The sequence below is a fragment of the Archocentrus centrarchus genome, chromosome 5 (genome assembly GCF_007364275.1).
Source record: "Archocentrus centrarchus isolate MPI-CPG fArcCen1 chromosome 5, fArcCen1, whole genome shotgun sequence".
NCBI classification, from domain to species: domain Eukaryota; kingdom Metazoa; phylum Chordata; class Actinopteri; order Cichliformes; family Cichlidae; genus Archocentrus; species Archocentrus centrarchus.
The window spans coordinates 3,667,907-3,686,427 of record NC_044350.1 but is presented as its reverse complement, the minus strand read 5'-3'; the positions used below and the strand labels follow the sequence as shown (position 1 = coordinate 3,686,427).

The following is an 18,521-nucleotide window of genomic DNA, read 5'->3' as shown; positions in this document are numbered from 1 at the left end:
CGACGCTCTGCATTGCACTTGGTGATGTAAGGCTTTGATGGAGCTGCTTGGCCTTGGAAACCCATTCCATGAAGCTCTCTACACACTGTTCTTGAGCTAATCTGAAGGCTGCAGGAAGTTTGGAGGTCTCTAGCAATTGACTTTGCAGAAAGTTGGTGACCTCTGGCTGAGTTGCTGTCGTTCCTAACTGATTCCACGTTGTTATAGTACCAACAGCTGTTTACTGTGCAGTATTTAGCAGCCAGGAAATTTCATGACTGGACTTGTTGCACAGGTGGCATCCTATCACGGTACCATGCTGGAAGTCACTGAGCTCCTGAGAGCGACCCATTCTTTAGAAGCAGTCTGAATGCCTCAGTGCTTGGTTTTATATACCTGTGGCCATGGAAGTGATTGGAACACTTGAATTTGATTATTTGGATGGGTGAATGAATACTTTTGGTGATATACTGTATCAAGTGCAGAGTAAACTATGAATTAAATCCGTAGTTGCATCCATGCTGCGAGGTAATTAAAGGATATAACAAGATATTTGGAATTTATTTTTAATATGTAGTCAAAAGCCTGTAAACAATCTTCATCTAGTCTGACTTTTGTCTGTGTGTAGGAGGTTAAATGGTTACTGTGTCAACTAGCTTTTAGTGCAGTGGCAGAGACAGTAAAAATCATTTAAACAACATTAGAAAGACATCCTTGCTTTTGGCCAGTCTTGAAGGACATTCCAAAGCTCTTCTTTGGACGTTGACTGTCTTTTGTTCCATTTTCTGTCAAGATGATCCCACACTGTTTGGGTAATGTTGAGCTCTAGGCTCTGGGGAAGCCAATCTGTGACTGAAGTTATGTGTTTTTCTACCTGGTTAGAAAATGATCCCAGACACACACTGCACTGTTACACTGAAAAATAAAGCCGTTGCCAATCCGATGCTTTCCAAATGGCTTTGTATGGTGGATCAAAATCTGATGGTATTTTGCTGCATTCAAAATTCCATCAAGTTTGACAAGATTCCCAGCAGTACTGGCTGAAACGCAGCCCCAAACACGACAGAGCCTCCACCTTGTTTTATAGATGATTGCAGGCACTGACTGTTGTACTTCCTTCCTTATCGCCTCTGTACTTACTGAAGATGACTTGAAGTAGAAATTTCAAATATGAATTAGTTACTCCATAAGAACTTTAACACCTGATTTTCAGTTCAGTTCTTGTGTAATTTGGCATACCTCAGCATTTTCTGCTTAAAAATGGCTTCTTGGCAGCCAGTAAAACTTCAGAGCTTTAGAATGCCTGGAAAATTACTGCTCAAGACCACTTTAAAATTTATAAGATTTATAAGAAAGTTTGGCTCCTTGGAAGAAAAATATAAAGAAATGAGGGGTGGCCTGAGACTTTTGCACAGTACTGTATAAGGTAAAGTTAAGCAAAAGTTTGGTGATGCTTTAAACCAAGCAAAAGGTTTGGGTGGGCCTTCTGTGCGCACACCCAGTGAATGTGTACCTGATTTGATCATATTAGGGATATCCTATGTCACTGGCATTATACAGAGAAAAACAGTTTGGGGCAGTTTAAAGCCTGAGCTTTTGGCTCACAGGGAATTACTTGTAAATACAGTGTCCTCGTTATTTCAACTTCTCATTTTTAATATGAGCATCCACCCTTGTAACAGTGTATATACACTGCCCAGCCAAATGAAAAGTCACATACTCTACCATTTCGCTGGATCGCCTTTAGCCGTGATGACAGCACACATCCGCTGTGGCATGAGCTTATGCAGTCTCACAACGTTTATTTCTGTCCAGAGTTGCATTAGTTGTTTGCCAAGATCATCTATTAATGATGGGAGAGTTGGAACTCTGCATAAATTCTTCTCCAGCAACTCCCAAAGTTTCTCAGGAGGGTTAAAGTCTCAACTCTGTGGTTGCCAATCATGCTCCCTGAACCATTCTTTCAGAATCTGAGCCCACTGAACCCTGGCATTGTCATCTTGGAATATGCTCATGCCGTCAAAGAAGAAAAAAAATCCACTGATGGAAAAACCTGCCTCTTTTCATACCACGATGCGCTCATCGCTCTGGAACAGCACAAATCTGGACTTATAAGACCACATAACCTTTTTCCACTGCTCCAGAGTCCAATCTTTGTGCTCCCTTGCAAATTGAAGCCTTTTTCCAAATTAGCCTCACTGATAAGTGGTTTTCTTAAAGCTACACAGCTGTTCAGTCCCAGATCCTGGAGTCCTCGTAATATTGTTCATGTGGATGTGTTCTTACTTTCACTATTAAACATTGCTGATTTTTTTTACAATTTGATTTCACCAAATGTTTCGGTGATCTTCGTCCCGATCATTTGAGATTTTTCTTCTTTTCTTCCTCAAAGATGATGGTTCACCACTACCCTTCCAGTTTTTAATAATGTGTTGAATAGTTCTTAATTTTAATAGCTTCAGCCATCTCCCTTAGTTTTCTTTGCTTGATGCAGGCCAGTAATTTTAATCTTCTGAAACAGAGTGCCATCTTTTCCACAGGCTGTGGCTCAGGAGGTAGAGCAGGTCATCTACCAATCAGAAGGCCGGTGGACTGATTCCCCCGGCTGCTCCAGTCTGCACGTCGAAGTATCCTTGGGCAAGATACTGAACCCTGAATTGCCCCCGATGCATCCATCGGAGTGTGAATGTGTGCATAAATGATAGACAAGGCGCTTAGGCATCAAAAAAAGCGTTTGCACGAATCTGTGTGTGATTGGATGAATGAGGCTTGTAGCAACAAATGCTTTGAGTAGAAAATAATTACCAGTCCATTTACAACCGTGAGTTAAGAAATGAGAAGCTTCTCACTGCATCAGTTAGGATTAAAAAACCCGTTGAATCATATTAATCACTGCAGTAATTATTCAATACAAGGCTCTTATCTATTTGCTTAGTTAAATCCACGTGGTGACTTTTTTTTTGGCCAGGCAGTGTGTATGACATAAAGAGAAGTGTAATAGTGCCCCTTTAATGGAAACTGCATGTGTGGGAAATCTGTGGATTAGATAATACTAATTCTGATATTTATATGCTTTTGTTGAGATTTACATGCTTACTTGACTTGTGATGTTTTTGGGTGCAGAAGATTCACATTGTTTGAATTCCATACTACACACATACCATTTAAAACACATATAATTGGATAGTGTATGCCATTGGAAGTGTAGAGGATTCGCAGTTAATAAAATATACTTTTCTGCTTTGTGGAAAAAAAGTCATACATTGTGCGTCATTGAAACACTATTATTAAATTTTCTAGACAATCACTGACTTTATAAAGAAGGTGTGCATTTTTTGCTTATTTTCCAAGTTGTATATGGAACTGTCAGCATCATTTCACAATTCATTTGAACAGCTTGCTACAGTGAGCAGCTACCAGTGAAGTGTTGCATACAGACTTTCTGAGTCTAATTGCATTTGTCTAGTGTCGATGCACTACATACTCACAACTTGATTAGAATTAGTATTCAGTGTCATTAAAGACAAGAAACCACCTGCATGGTTAGACACCATGACGGGTAAGAGAGGAGGAGAAAACACTGTATGGTTTATTTGTAATTTGGGTGATGAAAAAGAGGTGAAAACACATGAAATATTAGAACTAAGACATTGTATTTGTAACATGTAACACTTACAGTGTGTGCAAGGTTTTTAGATCCTGTGAATAAGCAGTTCTAAAGGTCTTGGTTTGTGTCTCCAGGCAAACCGGTGATGATCATCACAGAGTACATGGAGAACGGTTCTCTGGACTCCTTTCTCCGGGTTGGTATTTAAGCTCTCAGTTAGGAGCTCTGTTCCTTTTTCCTTTAATGTTCTCTCATTTCAAGTCTTTTGGTGCAGCTTTATGTAATGTCTTCCTTCCTGTGATTCAATTCAATTGAATTTATTTATATAGCACCAAATCACAACAGTCGTCTCAAGGTGCTTTATATTATAAGGTAAGAACCCTACAATAATTACAGAGAAAACCCAACAGTCAAAACGACCCCCTGTGAGAAAACTCTTTGCAACAGTGGGAAGAAAAAACTCCCTTTTAACAGGAAGAAGCCTCCAGAAAAACCAGGCTGAGGGAGGGGCAGTCGTCTGCTGCGACCAGTTGGGGGTGAGGGGAGGAAGACAGGACAAAAGACATGCTGTGGAAGAGAGCCAGAGATTAATAATAACTAATGATTAAATGCAGAGTGGGGTATAAACAGAGTAATTGTCTGTTAATGTGTTAATGGAGAGGTTGTCCTTGTCTCCATTAACATACAATGTGGGTGTGCAGATGGGTCTGTGGCTGGCTGTAAACTGCCTGATGGCAGAACCAGAAGTGTAACTCACAGAAATTAAAAATTAGAATAAGGCTTCAAGCAGAAACTTAGTTGTGAAGCATAACAAATAAAACAGCTTCTATTAATTTTCTGATGTTTTGTCAATTTCATTTTCCCTAACCTACCTGAGAACCACCACCTGTAGGTCAGGGTTAGATTGTATTTTAGACAAACTACTGCATGTGGCCTTTCAAATCAGCTCTCTTATATGCATTTTGGCCTTACACCTCTGTGATAAGATTTCCATTTGTGTCATATAGGTGAACATTTCATACGTAGGGTAGGTGGAAGCCTAGCACTAACTCATTACCAGGTGACTGGTAACCTGGTGGACCTATTGTGAACCTATTAGCATCTTTGAAGAAAAGCACTGACACAACAATAGATCTCCAGAGACTTTGAGAAGAATTTGATTCTTCGTATGTAAAAAATTTCCCACCTTGTAGATGTTCAGTGTTTTTTGTTTTTTTTAATTATTATTTTTTTTTGTGTGTTTGTTTTTTTACAGTACAGTGACATTACTGTGTGTTGGAGAGCTGCTGCCAGGAGCAGAGAATGGTGTAGAGAAGCAAATGTGAAAGTTTTCTTTAACATCATGTATAGGTTGATTTAACATTGTATTACATCGACAATGTCAAACAGCTCCTGTATTTGCTCATATGATAATACCGCAGATTATTACTTAAAAGCAAATCCCTGTCATGTTTTATTCTCTTATCTTTACTCTTTGCTCTATCTTGATTAAAATCTCTTCTATTATCACTCTGCTTATCTTCTCAGCTGCTATGCCATCACATTATTTTTTTGATCTACCCTTAATACTCTACCTCCCTGCCACTCCCTTCCTGATCTTTCCCTTTTCTGTTCCCGCTTCTTGCAGAGACACGACGGCCAGTTTACCATCATCCAGCTGGTCGGGTTGTTACGCGGCATCGCGGCCGGTATGACCTACCTGTCTGACCTGGGATACATCCACCGTGACCTGGCTGCACGCAACATCCTAGTCAACAGCAACCTGGTGTGTAAGGTGTCTGACTTCGGGCTATCCAGAGTACTGGAGGATGACCCCGACGCTGCATACACCACCAGTGTGAGTTTTCACATTGAGGCAAGCATTAATGCAGCGACACACACACACACACACACACAACTCTTCATAAAGGGTCAGACATCACATGATGGGACTGAGAACATAGAAAAAAAATATGCACAAACAGTACAAATGATAAAAACTAAAGCAGGACATCGTGACCTAGAGCTCGTTGAGGGGTGAAACTCTAAACTGGCACATGCTACATTTTCCGTAATAAATCCAATTATAGTTATCTGCATTATCATGGTATAACATGATAATGCAGATTATCTGTCTAAGATATCATCATCTCCTATTATCTTTGTTATGACACACAAAACAACATAAAATGCAAAAAATTATGACACATAAATGACATAACAATTTATAATATTACTAATGACAGGTAACTAGTGTCATTTCATTTTTTAAATTTAATTTAATAAAGTTTATTTAGCTTAGAGACTGCAGTGAAATTCGGTGCACAGCTGGTTCTGGTACCTCAATCATTCTATTCACCTTATTGCATATTTAAAGATTTAACCACATGGGACTATATCTGTGGTTTATAAATACAGTTTGTCTTGCTGTTATTCAGAAATGCCACTGTTTTGCATTATATGAGAGTAAGATCCTGCAGATTTTGAAGTGTGGTGCACACTAGAAGCACAGCAAAAGTTAGTATATCTTGGTTCCTGCTGATTCCTTTGAGGCCCCGGTTTTTTGTAAGTGCACGACTAAATCAACGGAGAGCCTTTAATTGTGTTGCTCAAGGCATCAACTTCAGTTAAATATAACCATATTCTGACCTTTAACTATCTAATGATAAATATTTGTGCTACACTTTTATGAACACATTGGGCTTCTGAGATTAGTGTCACAGCGTGTCCGTTCTTTGTCTATGCCACAGCTGTGGCAAACCACATCATCCATCATCATATCTTTAACTCGTCCTGTAATTGTTCTTCAAACCAGAGGTGCATACTCGCTAATCGCTCTTTAAATCAAGCATTGCTAAACATACAATAATGTTAATGTTGCTTTGCTTTGAGGCTCATGTAGAAAGTTATTCTTTTAAGTATGTATCCAGCTCATCCGATTGATGTGTGCTTGACAAAGTGCTCCTCATAACAAGTAATTTGAACTTTATTGGTCCTTTAAATTTGTCCTCAGCATAGACCACTTTATTAAACACTTGACCAGACTGTGTTTGAATTTTGAACTTTAAAAAAACCCACATATCTTGTAAAATCATCACAAGAACAAGAAGAATCAGGACAAATAAAGTTTGGGAGCAAAAACACTTTTACATGGCAGTGCAAATGCAATTTAAGCTTACATAAAGTGCTCCATTTAAGCGTAATCTCATATTAAACCTGTTGGGAACAAATATAATGAGTGTTAACTAAAACAGTAAAGGACGTTTTAGATTCCGATGCTATCAGGGGCAAATCTGTGTCGACACATTTGTCTATTAGTCCTTAAAAGCACAGCAATCAGATTAGAGAGAGCGAGGTGATTATGTACAGTATCACCCAATGTGAAGGAGAACCTGATTGCAGATCGTGATATACGTACATTACAGCATCATTACTGCATGCATCAAATTAATGATTGATTGTGACTGAAGATTAATAACATTACTGCCTGGAAATTGTGGAAAAGTATAAAGCGCTTATATGGACTCACAGGTGACGGCAAAGTCACTTTGAAGGAACTGAAAGTACTGAGACCGTGACTTGAGGGTGTTTGGCCTGTTTTAAATGTTTAGCAGAACATCAAGTGTCTGTAATTGGCTATATTTGGTGAGTAACCTTCAGAGGCTTAAAATTACCCGCAGGGAGTGCTTTGTTTGTTTAGGAAGTGATGTATCCATTTGTCAACTTAATTAAGTGCTAGTTTAATATCAAGTATAATGCAAGTAGTTCACTTACTTGCTAACACTTGCAAGTCTATTCTTGTCCTGAACACATACACGTTGTTGTCTTTTAGTGTGTGTTGTTATTTTCTGCTCTCATGAACACGTAGCAGGCACCAAACACATTTACACATCTGATGTACTTTAGTCATAATTTCATTTCATTTGTGTTTTCGTTCAGGGACAAAAATGTTTTGCTCTTTTTATTTTGCTGAATTTATTTTAGTGCTATCATTACTATTCATCATTAAAATAAAGCCCTTTGACCAACTTTAACATTTAAATGCTGTTCTGCCATTAAAGGATCAGTCATGATAAATAGCAAATATGCAATATATACATTAAATAAAAGCCTATAAATTATTCATTCAATTTTAAAGCATCTGTTATAGAATTACCACTTTTGCCCAAAGGATGTGTGTTTTTTGTTTTTTGTTCTAAAATATATTGTAAGCCCACAGTTGAAAAATCTCTAATCATCAGCACTTTTTCCTCCAACGTGGTCACAAAAGTCATTACTGCTCTCCCAACTAACTTTCATGTGTGTTTTAATATACATTATTGATGGTCTAGGGCAGCAGTTCTAATCTTTTTCTCAGACAAAACCCCCAAAGCCTCGTCAGATAAAAACCACCAGCGTATACAACCCTACAAATCTAGTTTAATTTTAAAATGAACATTATTTAACTTGCAATGACATGATGTGAATGGGAGAGATGTTCAGTCTTGAGGCTTGAGTTGCTTTGCTGTTGTGGTTGCTGCAGAAGCTTTCATTTTCAGCCACTTTTCCATTGAAATAAGCCTGTGATTGCAACTGTTTCATCTATTTTCTGTGTCAACAAATAATTAATTACTGCAAACTATTTAAATAAGTCTGCTTAGTAACTATTTTCAAAAATGCAGCAATTACTGCAAGACATTAAACCATTTATCTGTTAATTTTAGCTAACCAAGCTAATAATTTATCCATTAATGGCATAATTAGCTACTTATCTATCAAATTAACTATATTTCAGCAATTTATCCATTATAAAATTTTAGCTACGATTTAGCAACCACTGCGAGCTTTTTAAATTACTATTAGCTAACCCATTTAATAATTTATTCGTTAGTAACCAATTTATCTATTTATTTATCCATTTATCTACCAATTAAAACTAAATTCTGATGTATTTTATCAATTCATGCAAGACATTTATACACTTTATCTGTTACTTTTAATTAACCATTTAAACCCAAACTGTGCAAAACTCTTGAGCCACCCCTCATTTCTTTCTATTTTACTTCCAAGGAGTCAGACTTAATTCAGTTTAATTTATATTGCAACAATTCACAACAACAAGGCTCTTTATATTGTAAGGGAGGGGGAAAACCTCCCTTTTAACAGGAAGAAACTTCCAGCAGAACCAGGCACAGGGACGGGCAGTCATCCACCACGACCAGTGTTGCATAAGAACACAGAAAGTCAAAAGAGATGCATCACAGGAAGCCCGCCAGCAGCCTAGGCCTATTGCAGCATAACTAAGGGAAGGCTCAGATTCACCTGATCCAGCCCTAACTATAAAAAATAAATAAATAACATGTAGAGAAGGTGTCTGTCTCTGGAATCCTAACTGGGAACTGGTTCTTTAGTCGAGGGGCCTGAAAGCTGAAGGCTCTGCCTCCCATTCTACTTCTGAAACCTCTAGGAACCCCAAGTAAGCCTGCAGTCAGAGAGCAAAGTGCTCTGTTAGAATAATAAGGTATTATGAGGTCTTTAAGGTATGAGAGAGCCTAATTATTCAACATTTTGTATATGAGGAGAAGGATTTTAAATTAAATTCTGGGTTTAATAGGGAGCCAATGAAGAGAAGCTAATGTTGGAGAAATCTGCTCTCTCTTTCTAGGCCCCGTCAGTACTCTTGCTGTAGCATTCAGTATCAACTGAAGGCTTTTCAAGGAGCTTTCGGAGCAACCTGATAATAATGAATTACAGTAGTCCAGCTGAGAAATAATAAATGAATGAACTAGCTTTTCAGCATCGCTCTGAGACAGGATTTTTCTAATTTTAGCAACATTGTGCAAATGAATCAAGGCAGTCCTACATATTTGTTTAATGTGTACCCTGAAGGACATATCCAGATCAACAATGACTAAAGATTCCTCACAGTGTTACTGCAGGCCAAGGTAACGCCATCCAGAGTATCTGGTTAGACACTGTGTTTCTAAGTTTGTTGAGGGTCAAGTACAGTAAATTCAGTTTTGTCTGAATTTAGAAGCAGGAAATTAGAGGTCATCCAGGTCTTTATGTCTTTCAGACATGCCTGTAATTTGTAGTTGATTTGTACCCTCTGGCTTCTTGGATAAATAAAGCTGGGTCTCATCTGCATAGCAATGAAAATAAATACAGTATTTTCTAATAATACTCCCTAAGGGAAGCATGTATAATGTAAAAAGGTATTGATCCCAGCACAAAACCCTGTGGAATCTGTGACTAACTTTTGTGTATGAAGAAGACATTTTGTTACTAGCACCCTGTCCCAAAACCACACATTTAGTTCTCACTTCTTTAGTCAAATCTATTTTTGTACCAACAAGGTGATTCTGAACGAGCTGTCATCTCTCAGGATGGTGGGCAGTGTGTCCTAAAGGCCTAAAGAAAACTATTTACAGCAGATGAACAGTATCTGAAAGACAATAGAAAGAAATCCAGCAAAGACCTGACAAGCTGAGAGATGCATCTGGCCCTTCAGTTGGTCAGAAATGCTGGCTGTTAAGAAGCCATTCTTAAGGAAGGGAAACAGGAAAAGGTTGAAGTATGTCGAATTAACAAGATCTGGACTGAAAATCAGTGGCAATAGGCCTTATGGAGTGAATCCAAGTTCAAAATTTTTGGTTCAAATCATCGTCAATATGTTGGAGGAGATCAGGAGAGAAGTACTGTACAACATGAGTATCTAAAACATGGGAGACTCAGTTTTTGGGCTGCATTTCAGTCAGTTGCTGGGGAGCTTGTCAAAATTGATGGCATTACTATTACTATGCAGTGCCATCTGGAAAGCATTGTAGCTTTATTGAAAAATAGCTTTATTTTTCACCATGACAATGATGAAAACACACAGCCAATGCAGTAAAAGCATACGTGGATAGAAAAACACACTTTTAGTCATGGATTGGCCTCCCCAGAGCCTGGACCTCAATAATATTAAAGCAGTGTGGGATCCAGACAGAGAATGGAACAAAAGGCAGCCAACACTTAAAGAAGAACTTTGAAAAGAAAGAAGCCTGGAGAACTATTCTGGATGATTGCTTTAAAAAATTACAAGAAATCTTGCCAATGAAAATTCAGGCTATGTTGAAGAATAAAGGTGGTTATTCTAAATATTGATTTTCAAGCTCCATAGAAATGTAGAAACTCTGTCCTTGTTTTAAATTCTGTATTTCGGTGAGTTTTTATGTTTGGACATGTTTAAAAAAGATTGCTGCAACTATTTTCCATCTTCCTAGCAAAATATAAGGAAAAGAGGGGTGGCAGCTTATAGGTGTGAATAGTTGTCTCTCTCTTTGTTAGCACTGCGACATGCTGGCGACCGGTCCAGGGTGTACCCTCACCCTATGACAGCTGAGATAGGCTCCATTAACTAGTTTAGGCCATCGGTTACTTTTACTTGGTGCTGGGAATCCCTGCTTATCAAGTACTTCCAGCAGCAGGATGGTTCAGGGTATATGAGAGTAACACAAAATAAACTAAAACGTTTATCTTAAAGACGGACCATCACACCAAGTCAGCTGGTGTGTCTCAGTGATATATTTTAATAGTTTAAAACAACATTGGTTCAAGCTTTCTTCTATTTTTTTTCCAAAGTGCATCTGTATCATGCTTGAATTTCTCTGTATTCCCGACAGGGTGGAAAAATCCCAATCCGCTGGACAGCCCCAGAAGCCATCGCATACAGGAAGTTCTCCTCCTCCAGTGATGTTTGGAGCTACGGTGTGGTCATGTGGGAGGTGATGTCCTATGGAGAGCGACCATACTGGAACCTCACTAACAGAGATGTGAGTGGTGTTTGCTGAGTTAAATACCATTTACTGACCAGAGGTAACCTGTTATTTATTTTTATGCTACACACTGTGGCCTCATGCCTATTTTACCGGATGTGTACAGGTGATCAAATCTGTTGAGGAGGGCTACAGGCTGCCTGCTCCTATGGGCTGTCCTGCTGCTCTACACACACTCATGCTGGACTGCTGGCAGAAGGATCGCAATGAGAGGCCTCGCTTTTGCCAGATAGTCACTGTTCTTGACAAGCTAATCCGCAACCCAGAGAACCTGAAATCTATGGACACACTCTGCAGGTGGGTGGGCAACTGAATAAATCCATATTTGCAGCGACGCAACATGAGTGCATTATGTGACATGCCGAGGAGTCTTTTTGATTTAATTTGGCCAGACAGCTCGCCAAAATTTAATCAAATATTGGTTCATGTGATTAACGGATTAAGCTGCAAATCAAAGCAAGACACCACCTGCGAGGGCCTGAGAAGATGATCTTCTGGACAATATATGGTGACTGACTGTTGAGATACTAAGTAACTATCCTGGTGTGGGAAGCAGAGTAAATCCAATCTCATCCCGCTGCTATCAAGCATGGGCGCGGTGGGATAAAGTTGCAGCCTAAAGTTTCCCTCAAAGTTGTCTGGCAGATGAAGCGAGCAGTCATGTTCGTTTTCCAATAAGCTCATCTCTGATAGACGCGCTGTGCATTAAGTAAAAGCCTCGCTGTGATATTGACATTGATCCATAGTGAATCTGGGAGCAGGTTTGAGAGGACACCCGGGCTGAAGTTAGACCTGTGTAAATTGCTCAGTTCAGATCTCAGGTCCTATGGAGTCGATGGTGCATGGCACTGTGAGGTGAGAGAAACAGTAGGAAGAGTAAAAGGCAGAGAAGCCAGAGGAGTGTTAAGCATTTCTCCCTGTATTAATCTACCCGAAGCAGCCATCCCACAACCACAGCCACCACCTCTTCTCAATCATTTTAACTGCTATTGATTTCCTGTCTCCCATACTCGTGCATTTCAAAGCCCCCCTTTTCCCTCAGGATTCTCCCTCTTGCTCCCTTTCTGACTCCTCTCGTTTTCAGGCACTCTTCAACTAATCTTTTTGCCTTCCGATACATCTTCCTTTCTCTTTCGCTGCTGATCTACTGCCATCTGTCTCTATTTGCTGCAGTTTAAACAGTCCTACACCGATGGAGAGAGCTATCCCCGACTTCAGCAGCTGTAACTCAGTAGATGAGTGGCTGGACACCATAAAGATGGGCCGCTACAAGGAACATTTTGCAGCTGGGGGGTACCACACTCTGGGACATGTCATAAGCATGAATCAAGGGTAAGCACTTACTGAGATGGAGAGTCACAGCAGCTCAGAGGTGGTAGTGAGCTGTTAGAAGTAGTACTGCAGCTGCCAAGCGCTACCAGCTGATGTATATGGGATTCAGCGCTGTGAGAAATCACCACGCACAGGCCTTAAACTGCTTGACAACATAAAGTTTGCCTCAGCAAACTTCAGAGAAAAGTGTTTTCTTTATTAATTATCGTCTCCATTCTTCTGACCCAGGAGCCTCTGAGCTCAGTTGTACACACAATAAAACCTCCCACAGTATTTTTCAAATCTGAGCCGGGGGTCAGGAACTTATTTCACCCAGCCTTCAAGCCTGTCCTTCAGCTATCATCACATTACCACATATCTCCTATAATATAAAACTAAATCACTTTCACTGTCTCACAGCAATTTTGTCTTCTTCTTTTTTTTTTTGCCACTTTTGAACACCTGACTGGAAAAGCTTTTAACAGAAAAGCTGCGATGCCAAAACAAGTGTATGAGATTTAATTTGAAAGGTAACATCTTCCAGTTTCTGAATATTTGACTTTATAGCATGTGGCTAAAACAAAAAATAACACTAACTAATGGTGGCCTGATGGATGTTAACAGGTTAAATTGCTTGTTAGAGAAAACCCTCCAAACCATTGGAAGAGTTCGGATAGAAAAGTGTTTAATAGCAATCTTGTTAGGATATAAAGAATATAAGCCTAGCCCCCCTCAGTTTAGAGATGTCTTTTTGAATGCTATAAGCCTTTCTTTGTCCTCTTATTTCCAGTCTACAATATATTTCCAAAAGTATTCACTCACCCATAAATCACTGAATCCAGGTGTCCCAACACTTCCACAGGTGTATAAACCAAGCACCTAGGCATGCAGACTGCTTCTACAAACACGGAGCTCAGAGAATTCCAGCTTGATACCACGATAAGATTTACATGAAATATTAGCTTTAAATGAAAATGGGGACAAATTGTTATTAAATAAATTGATGCTGCTAAAAAAAGATTAAGGAGGTCTGCAGTTTTTTTTTTTTTTCTAAAGCCTTTGTCTTTCACCAACAAGCATCAATAAGATCAGTGGAGAAACGTGTTTGCTTTCTTTGCTCCATTGGCCTGCAAGCAAAGAAATGTTATTGTTTCATAACCACTAATATAGGAATATATTCCTAAAACAGGACACCTAGGCTTTCTACTTGTTAACATATATAAAATGTGCAAGTCAGCCTCCTTACCAGCTTACTCTCACACTATTTCACATGCAGCTGAAAGGATAGGGAAACATTTTTTACAATGATACCTGCATTTAAACTATTAAATTAATGGAACAGTTGTAATTATGCTCAGATCCTAATAATGGCACAGTGATACCAGTGAGATATTTATTGGCACAGCATTTTCTTTCCTTCCTCTCTGTAAATAGACCCATTTCTATGGCCCTTTTCCACATTACAGAACACTTAATGTACTTCACACCACATTCACATATTCACACAGCATTTTGTTAAATACCATACACTGTTCAACACTTTTCCTATCATACAGACACACACACACACACACACACATAAACCTCTACTGTGGCTGCAGCAATTGCTTTGCTGTAACCATTTATTATCTACCAGTCAACTTGCCCCTGAGCTGCCATCACACGTTCTTTTATGTGAATGTGCTAGATTGGGAATTGCTGGGTTGACTTATTGAGTTAATAAGTGCTTTTGTATGACCACCAGTGTTGAGTGTAATGCATTAATGTAATCACATTCGATTTTTTTTAGTAACAGTAATGTAACAGATTATTGTACTAAATTCAGTAATCGCATTACAGTTACAATTATGTCGTTTCTTACAAACGTGCATTTTTCTTCCTGCAAACTTGTGCGACAACAACTGATTCAGGTTCATGTGTAGGAGAAGTGGTCTACAACTTTTGGACAGTGGAGATATGGACATTTTATTTTTAGTGCATGAAAAAACAAGATAGTGACAGTAAAGTGGAAACTGCATCAAGGACAGAGAAAAACACTACTGCATTATAAACTACTCCTAACATGACATCAACCCTTTGCAACTGTCTATGTGACATTTCACATCATGTTACAAAAGTAACACGAAAGTAACAAGTTATTTTCTCTGACAAGTACCTACACAATGCGCCCCTGCATTACTTTTAAGAAGTAATGTGTAATACATCACTCTTTTTGAGTAATGACCCAACACTGGTGACCACTTAGCATGATGTGTTAGGGTAAGATAAGAAGGTTAGGAAAGAACGTCCTGGGTTTGTTAGACCTGTTGCGCAGTACAGAGCACACAGCTATAAATATAATGGAGCCAGCAGTAAATCACAGAGCTAAATATTTAGCTAACATCTGCAAACTTTGCTGCTGAAACTCAACTGATTCTGTGCTCAATAACAATTTGATTGTTGCTGTTTTCAAATTCCAACAAGGGAAAGCTACTGTATGTCAGAAGTAAGCTCCTCACACTTACCAATTCAATTAAACAGTCAGTTTGTTTTGTCTCTATTGTTTTTATGTTTGTTCTGTGAGGTGTAGTGTGAGTGTGTGTGTATGTATGTACGTATATATATATATGTGTGTGTGTGTGCATGGTATGTATGTATGTATGTAGGTAAATGCAGTTTCATATGAACTACAAAACATAACATGTTTTGCAGTGTCATTTTTTTTATTTAACAAAAAATAAATAAATGCAGCGTGTAAAAACTACGTACACCAGCTTTGGCAGCAGTGATGTCAAGTAATTGTTTTCTGTGTGACTTTATCAGGCTGTCACATTGCTGTGGAGGAATTTTGACTCACTCTTCTTTACAGCGTTCCAGAGCGTTGATGTTTGTGGGAATTCATTTATGCACGGCTCTCTTAAGGTCCTGCCACAGTGTTTCAGTCGGATTGAGGTTCAGACCATTGCAACACCTTGATTCTCTTCTTTTTTTCATCCATTCTGTTGTAGATTTTTTTTTGGTGTGCTGGGAGTCATTGTCCTGCTGTATGACCAATTTTTGTGAAGATGGCCTCACATTGTTATACAGAGGAGTTTGTGGTCGACTCAATGACTGCATCCAGGTCCTGTTGCTGCACAATAAGCCAAATCATCACCCCTCCATTACTGTACTTGACAGTTGGTATGTTTGCGCTAATATGCTGTGTTTGGTTTTCACCAAATATGGTGCTGTGAATTATGGCCAAACATCTCCACTTTGTTCCAGGATTCTTGTAGTTTGTTCAGATACAACTTTGCAAACTGAGGCTGTGCTGTCATGTTCTTCTTAGAGACAAGAGGGTTTCTCCTGACAACACTTCCAACCACGTCATATGTGTTCAGTCTTTTTCTGATTGTACTGTCATGAACTTTAACATTTAACATGCTAACTGAGGCCTGTAGAGTCTCAGATGTGGTGTTTGGGTTTTTCCAGTTTCTCTGAGCATTGCACGATCTGACCTTCGGGAGTTTGCTGGGATGTCCACTCCTGGGAAGATTGAAGTCTTGAATGTTTTCCACTCATGAATAATCATTCTCACCATAAAATGATGGACTTTTTTTTTAAATTGTAAAGCTTCCGAGATTGATGGACAGCAACAATTCCTTCTTTACAATCACTGCTGATGGCTTTCCTCCTTGGCATTGTGTTACACACACCTGAATGCTCCAGACCTGCAAACTGCTAACCCTCTGTGTTTATAGAGGTGCTCACACTTGCTGACAATTAATCAAGTGCATTTGAGTAGCAGCGTCTCACTGCTACTTATCCTCTAAATTCCTATGGAAGCAGTAAGAGGGTGCTTAGTTCTTCACACACTACTTATACACTTCTGTTAAACAAATAATGGCACAGCGTAAGATGAGTCTGAAAAAAGAATCCAACCCTTGTAGATCACCAAATCTGATTTGTTTTTGTGTGTGTGTCATGTAGGGATATCCAGAGGCTTGGGGTGACACTGATGGGCCACCAGAAGAAGATCATGACCAGCGTCCAGCTGATGAGGGCGCAAGTCCTCAACAAGAGTGTGCCGTCAGTGCACGTATAACTCCAGTGCCATGGTTTCTCTGTTGAAATCTAGAAACCCCAGCTTCCATAAGGTCATGAGGGACTCCACTGGAATTAGAAGGATCAGAAAAATGGGGAGACGTGTGGGAACTTTCCAAGACTTTTCTTCACGAGATTAAAGAACAAAATGTGAAAGGTTTTACTTACAGAGCAAGTAAACATGACTTCTTTGGGACAAGTCCAACCTTTCTTTTTTTCTTTTTTTTTTTCCCCACCCCAACTACATTCTCTGAGTTTAAATGTCTTGTTTGTAAATGAAAAGACTGCCTTAATTAGCACAAATGATTTTAATTGTATTGTATACAAAGAGAAGATAATTTATCAATCATGAATTTATCAGAGAAATATGATTTGCTGAACAGGGCAAGAGCAGATGGGGGGGGTGTAGTAAGTGGGGGAGCAGGGGGTTTTAAATGTTGTGATGATACTCGCTGCCTCTCTTGCGGTAACAACTTGAGAAGAATGAGGTCCAGAATGAGGCCTGAGCCAGAAAAAAAGTGGAGAAAAGCGAGATAGGGCTCACCCGAGTTGCCAGATCGTCTCCGCAGCGGAGAGGACCTATTTCACCCCGGGCTATTAATACCAACAACAGGCACATTTCTCCACCATCCAACCTTGATGAATGACCCCAGGAGAGCCCAAGAGCCCTCTGCCCAGTCCGAAGCTGCACGGCGCACAACTACTGTACTTGGAAGACGTGTGTGATTCAGTTACGGTGCACTTTATTCTACAATCTGTCTTTGTTGTAGAGGTCTTGCAGTTGTGTCACGGATCTCCTTGCAGCCACAACTTGAGCCGCAATGTCAGTTAGCTGTTTTAAAAATATTATGGAAATAATGAAATAATTAAGAAAAATATTATTAAACCCAGGAGGTAAACTAACATTCATTGGGGTTATACAGTAATTACATTGCTTATGAGATTTATATCAAACATTTTCTTTACTGTGTCGGTAACCTTGAAAGAAAATATATTTAAATATCATGCACTATGTGATTCCATATGCATAATATTCAACAATGCTGGCCCTTTTTTTTTATTGTGGTAAACGCAGCTGATGTATTTTAAGTATATTTGGGAACATTTATTCCAAGTGCACTGTCATTTAAACTGCATTTCATATCAGGTGTAAATGTGATGCAAAATAAAGGCAGTTTATTTTTTCTGACCTTGAGAACAGCAGTTTGACAAATTGATCTTACTTTTTAAGTTTGCTGGGGAGGAACGTGAGATAAAGTTTGTAAGCAGACCTTGAGTAAAGATTACTTTGTCAAACTGTTTCCATACTGCTGGTTTTCATCTCATTGGACTTTTCCTCCAACATATCAGAGCAGATACCTGAATTAATTCCTGAGACAGAACCACATTTCATGTTGCTTAATTGGATCGGTGTGTTAGCTTTATTGGGGTTGATGTGAAATAGAGTTTTTAAACCTGTTTTTATTAGTTGCCTGTGACCACAGCTTGTATATTAAATGACAGATGGCATCAATTGATTTCTCAAAGTTAGCATTTTAGCAACTGCCATGTTTTTTTGTTTTTTTTGTAACCACAGATTGCCAAGTTTACATAAAAGGGGTGAGTGCTGTTGGCCAAGATTAGCAAGCTTGATGAGCAAGTTGCATTCATAAACTCTAAGGGTGCAATGTGCAGACACAAGCATCTGCTAATTAGTAACAGACTAACAAAATGCTAAAGTTCTCTCTTAAAAACTGGAGCACATACTTCTTGGACAGGATGTAGCCCGTATTAGGCCGTATTATTTG

At 39.1% G+C, this 18,521-nt stretch overlaps 1 protein-coding gene across 1 annotated transcript in view; it reads left to right on the top strand.

Annotated features, from left to right (window-relative positions):
* The window catches only part of epha8 (eph receptor A8), a 146,480-nt gene extending 129,404 nt beyond the window's left edge, over positions 1 to 17,076 (top strand). Inside the window, exons 15-20 of the mRNA XM_030728472.1 lie at positions 3,721 to 3,782; positions 5,214 to 5,423; positions 11,209 to 11,358; positions 11,468 to 11,658; positions 12,535 to 12,693; positions 16,621 to 17,076. Coding sequence (XP_030584332.1) covers positions 3,721 to 3,782; positions 5,214 to 5,423; positions 11,209 to 11,358; positions 11,468 to 11,658; positions 12,535 to 12,693; positions 16,621 to 16,735 — 887 coding nt within the window. The 3' untranslated portion in view covers positions 16,736 to 17,076. The remainder of the gene's footprint in view (positions 1 to 3,720; positions 3,783 to 5,213; positions 5,424 to 11,208; positions 11,359 to 11,467; positions 11,659 to 12,534; positions 12,694 to 16,620) is intronic.
* Positions 17,077 to 18,521: the final 1,445 nt, after the last annotated feature.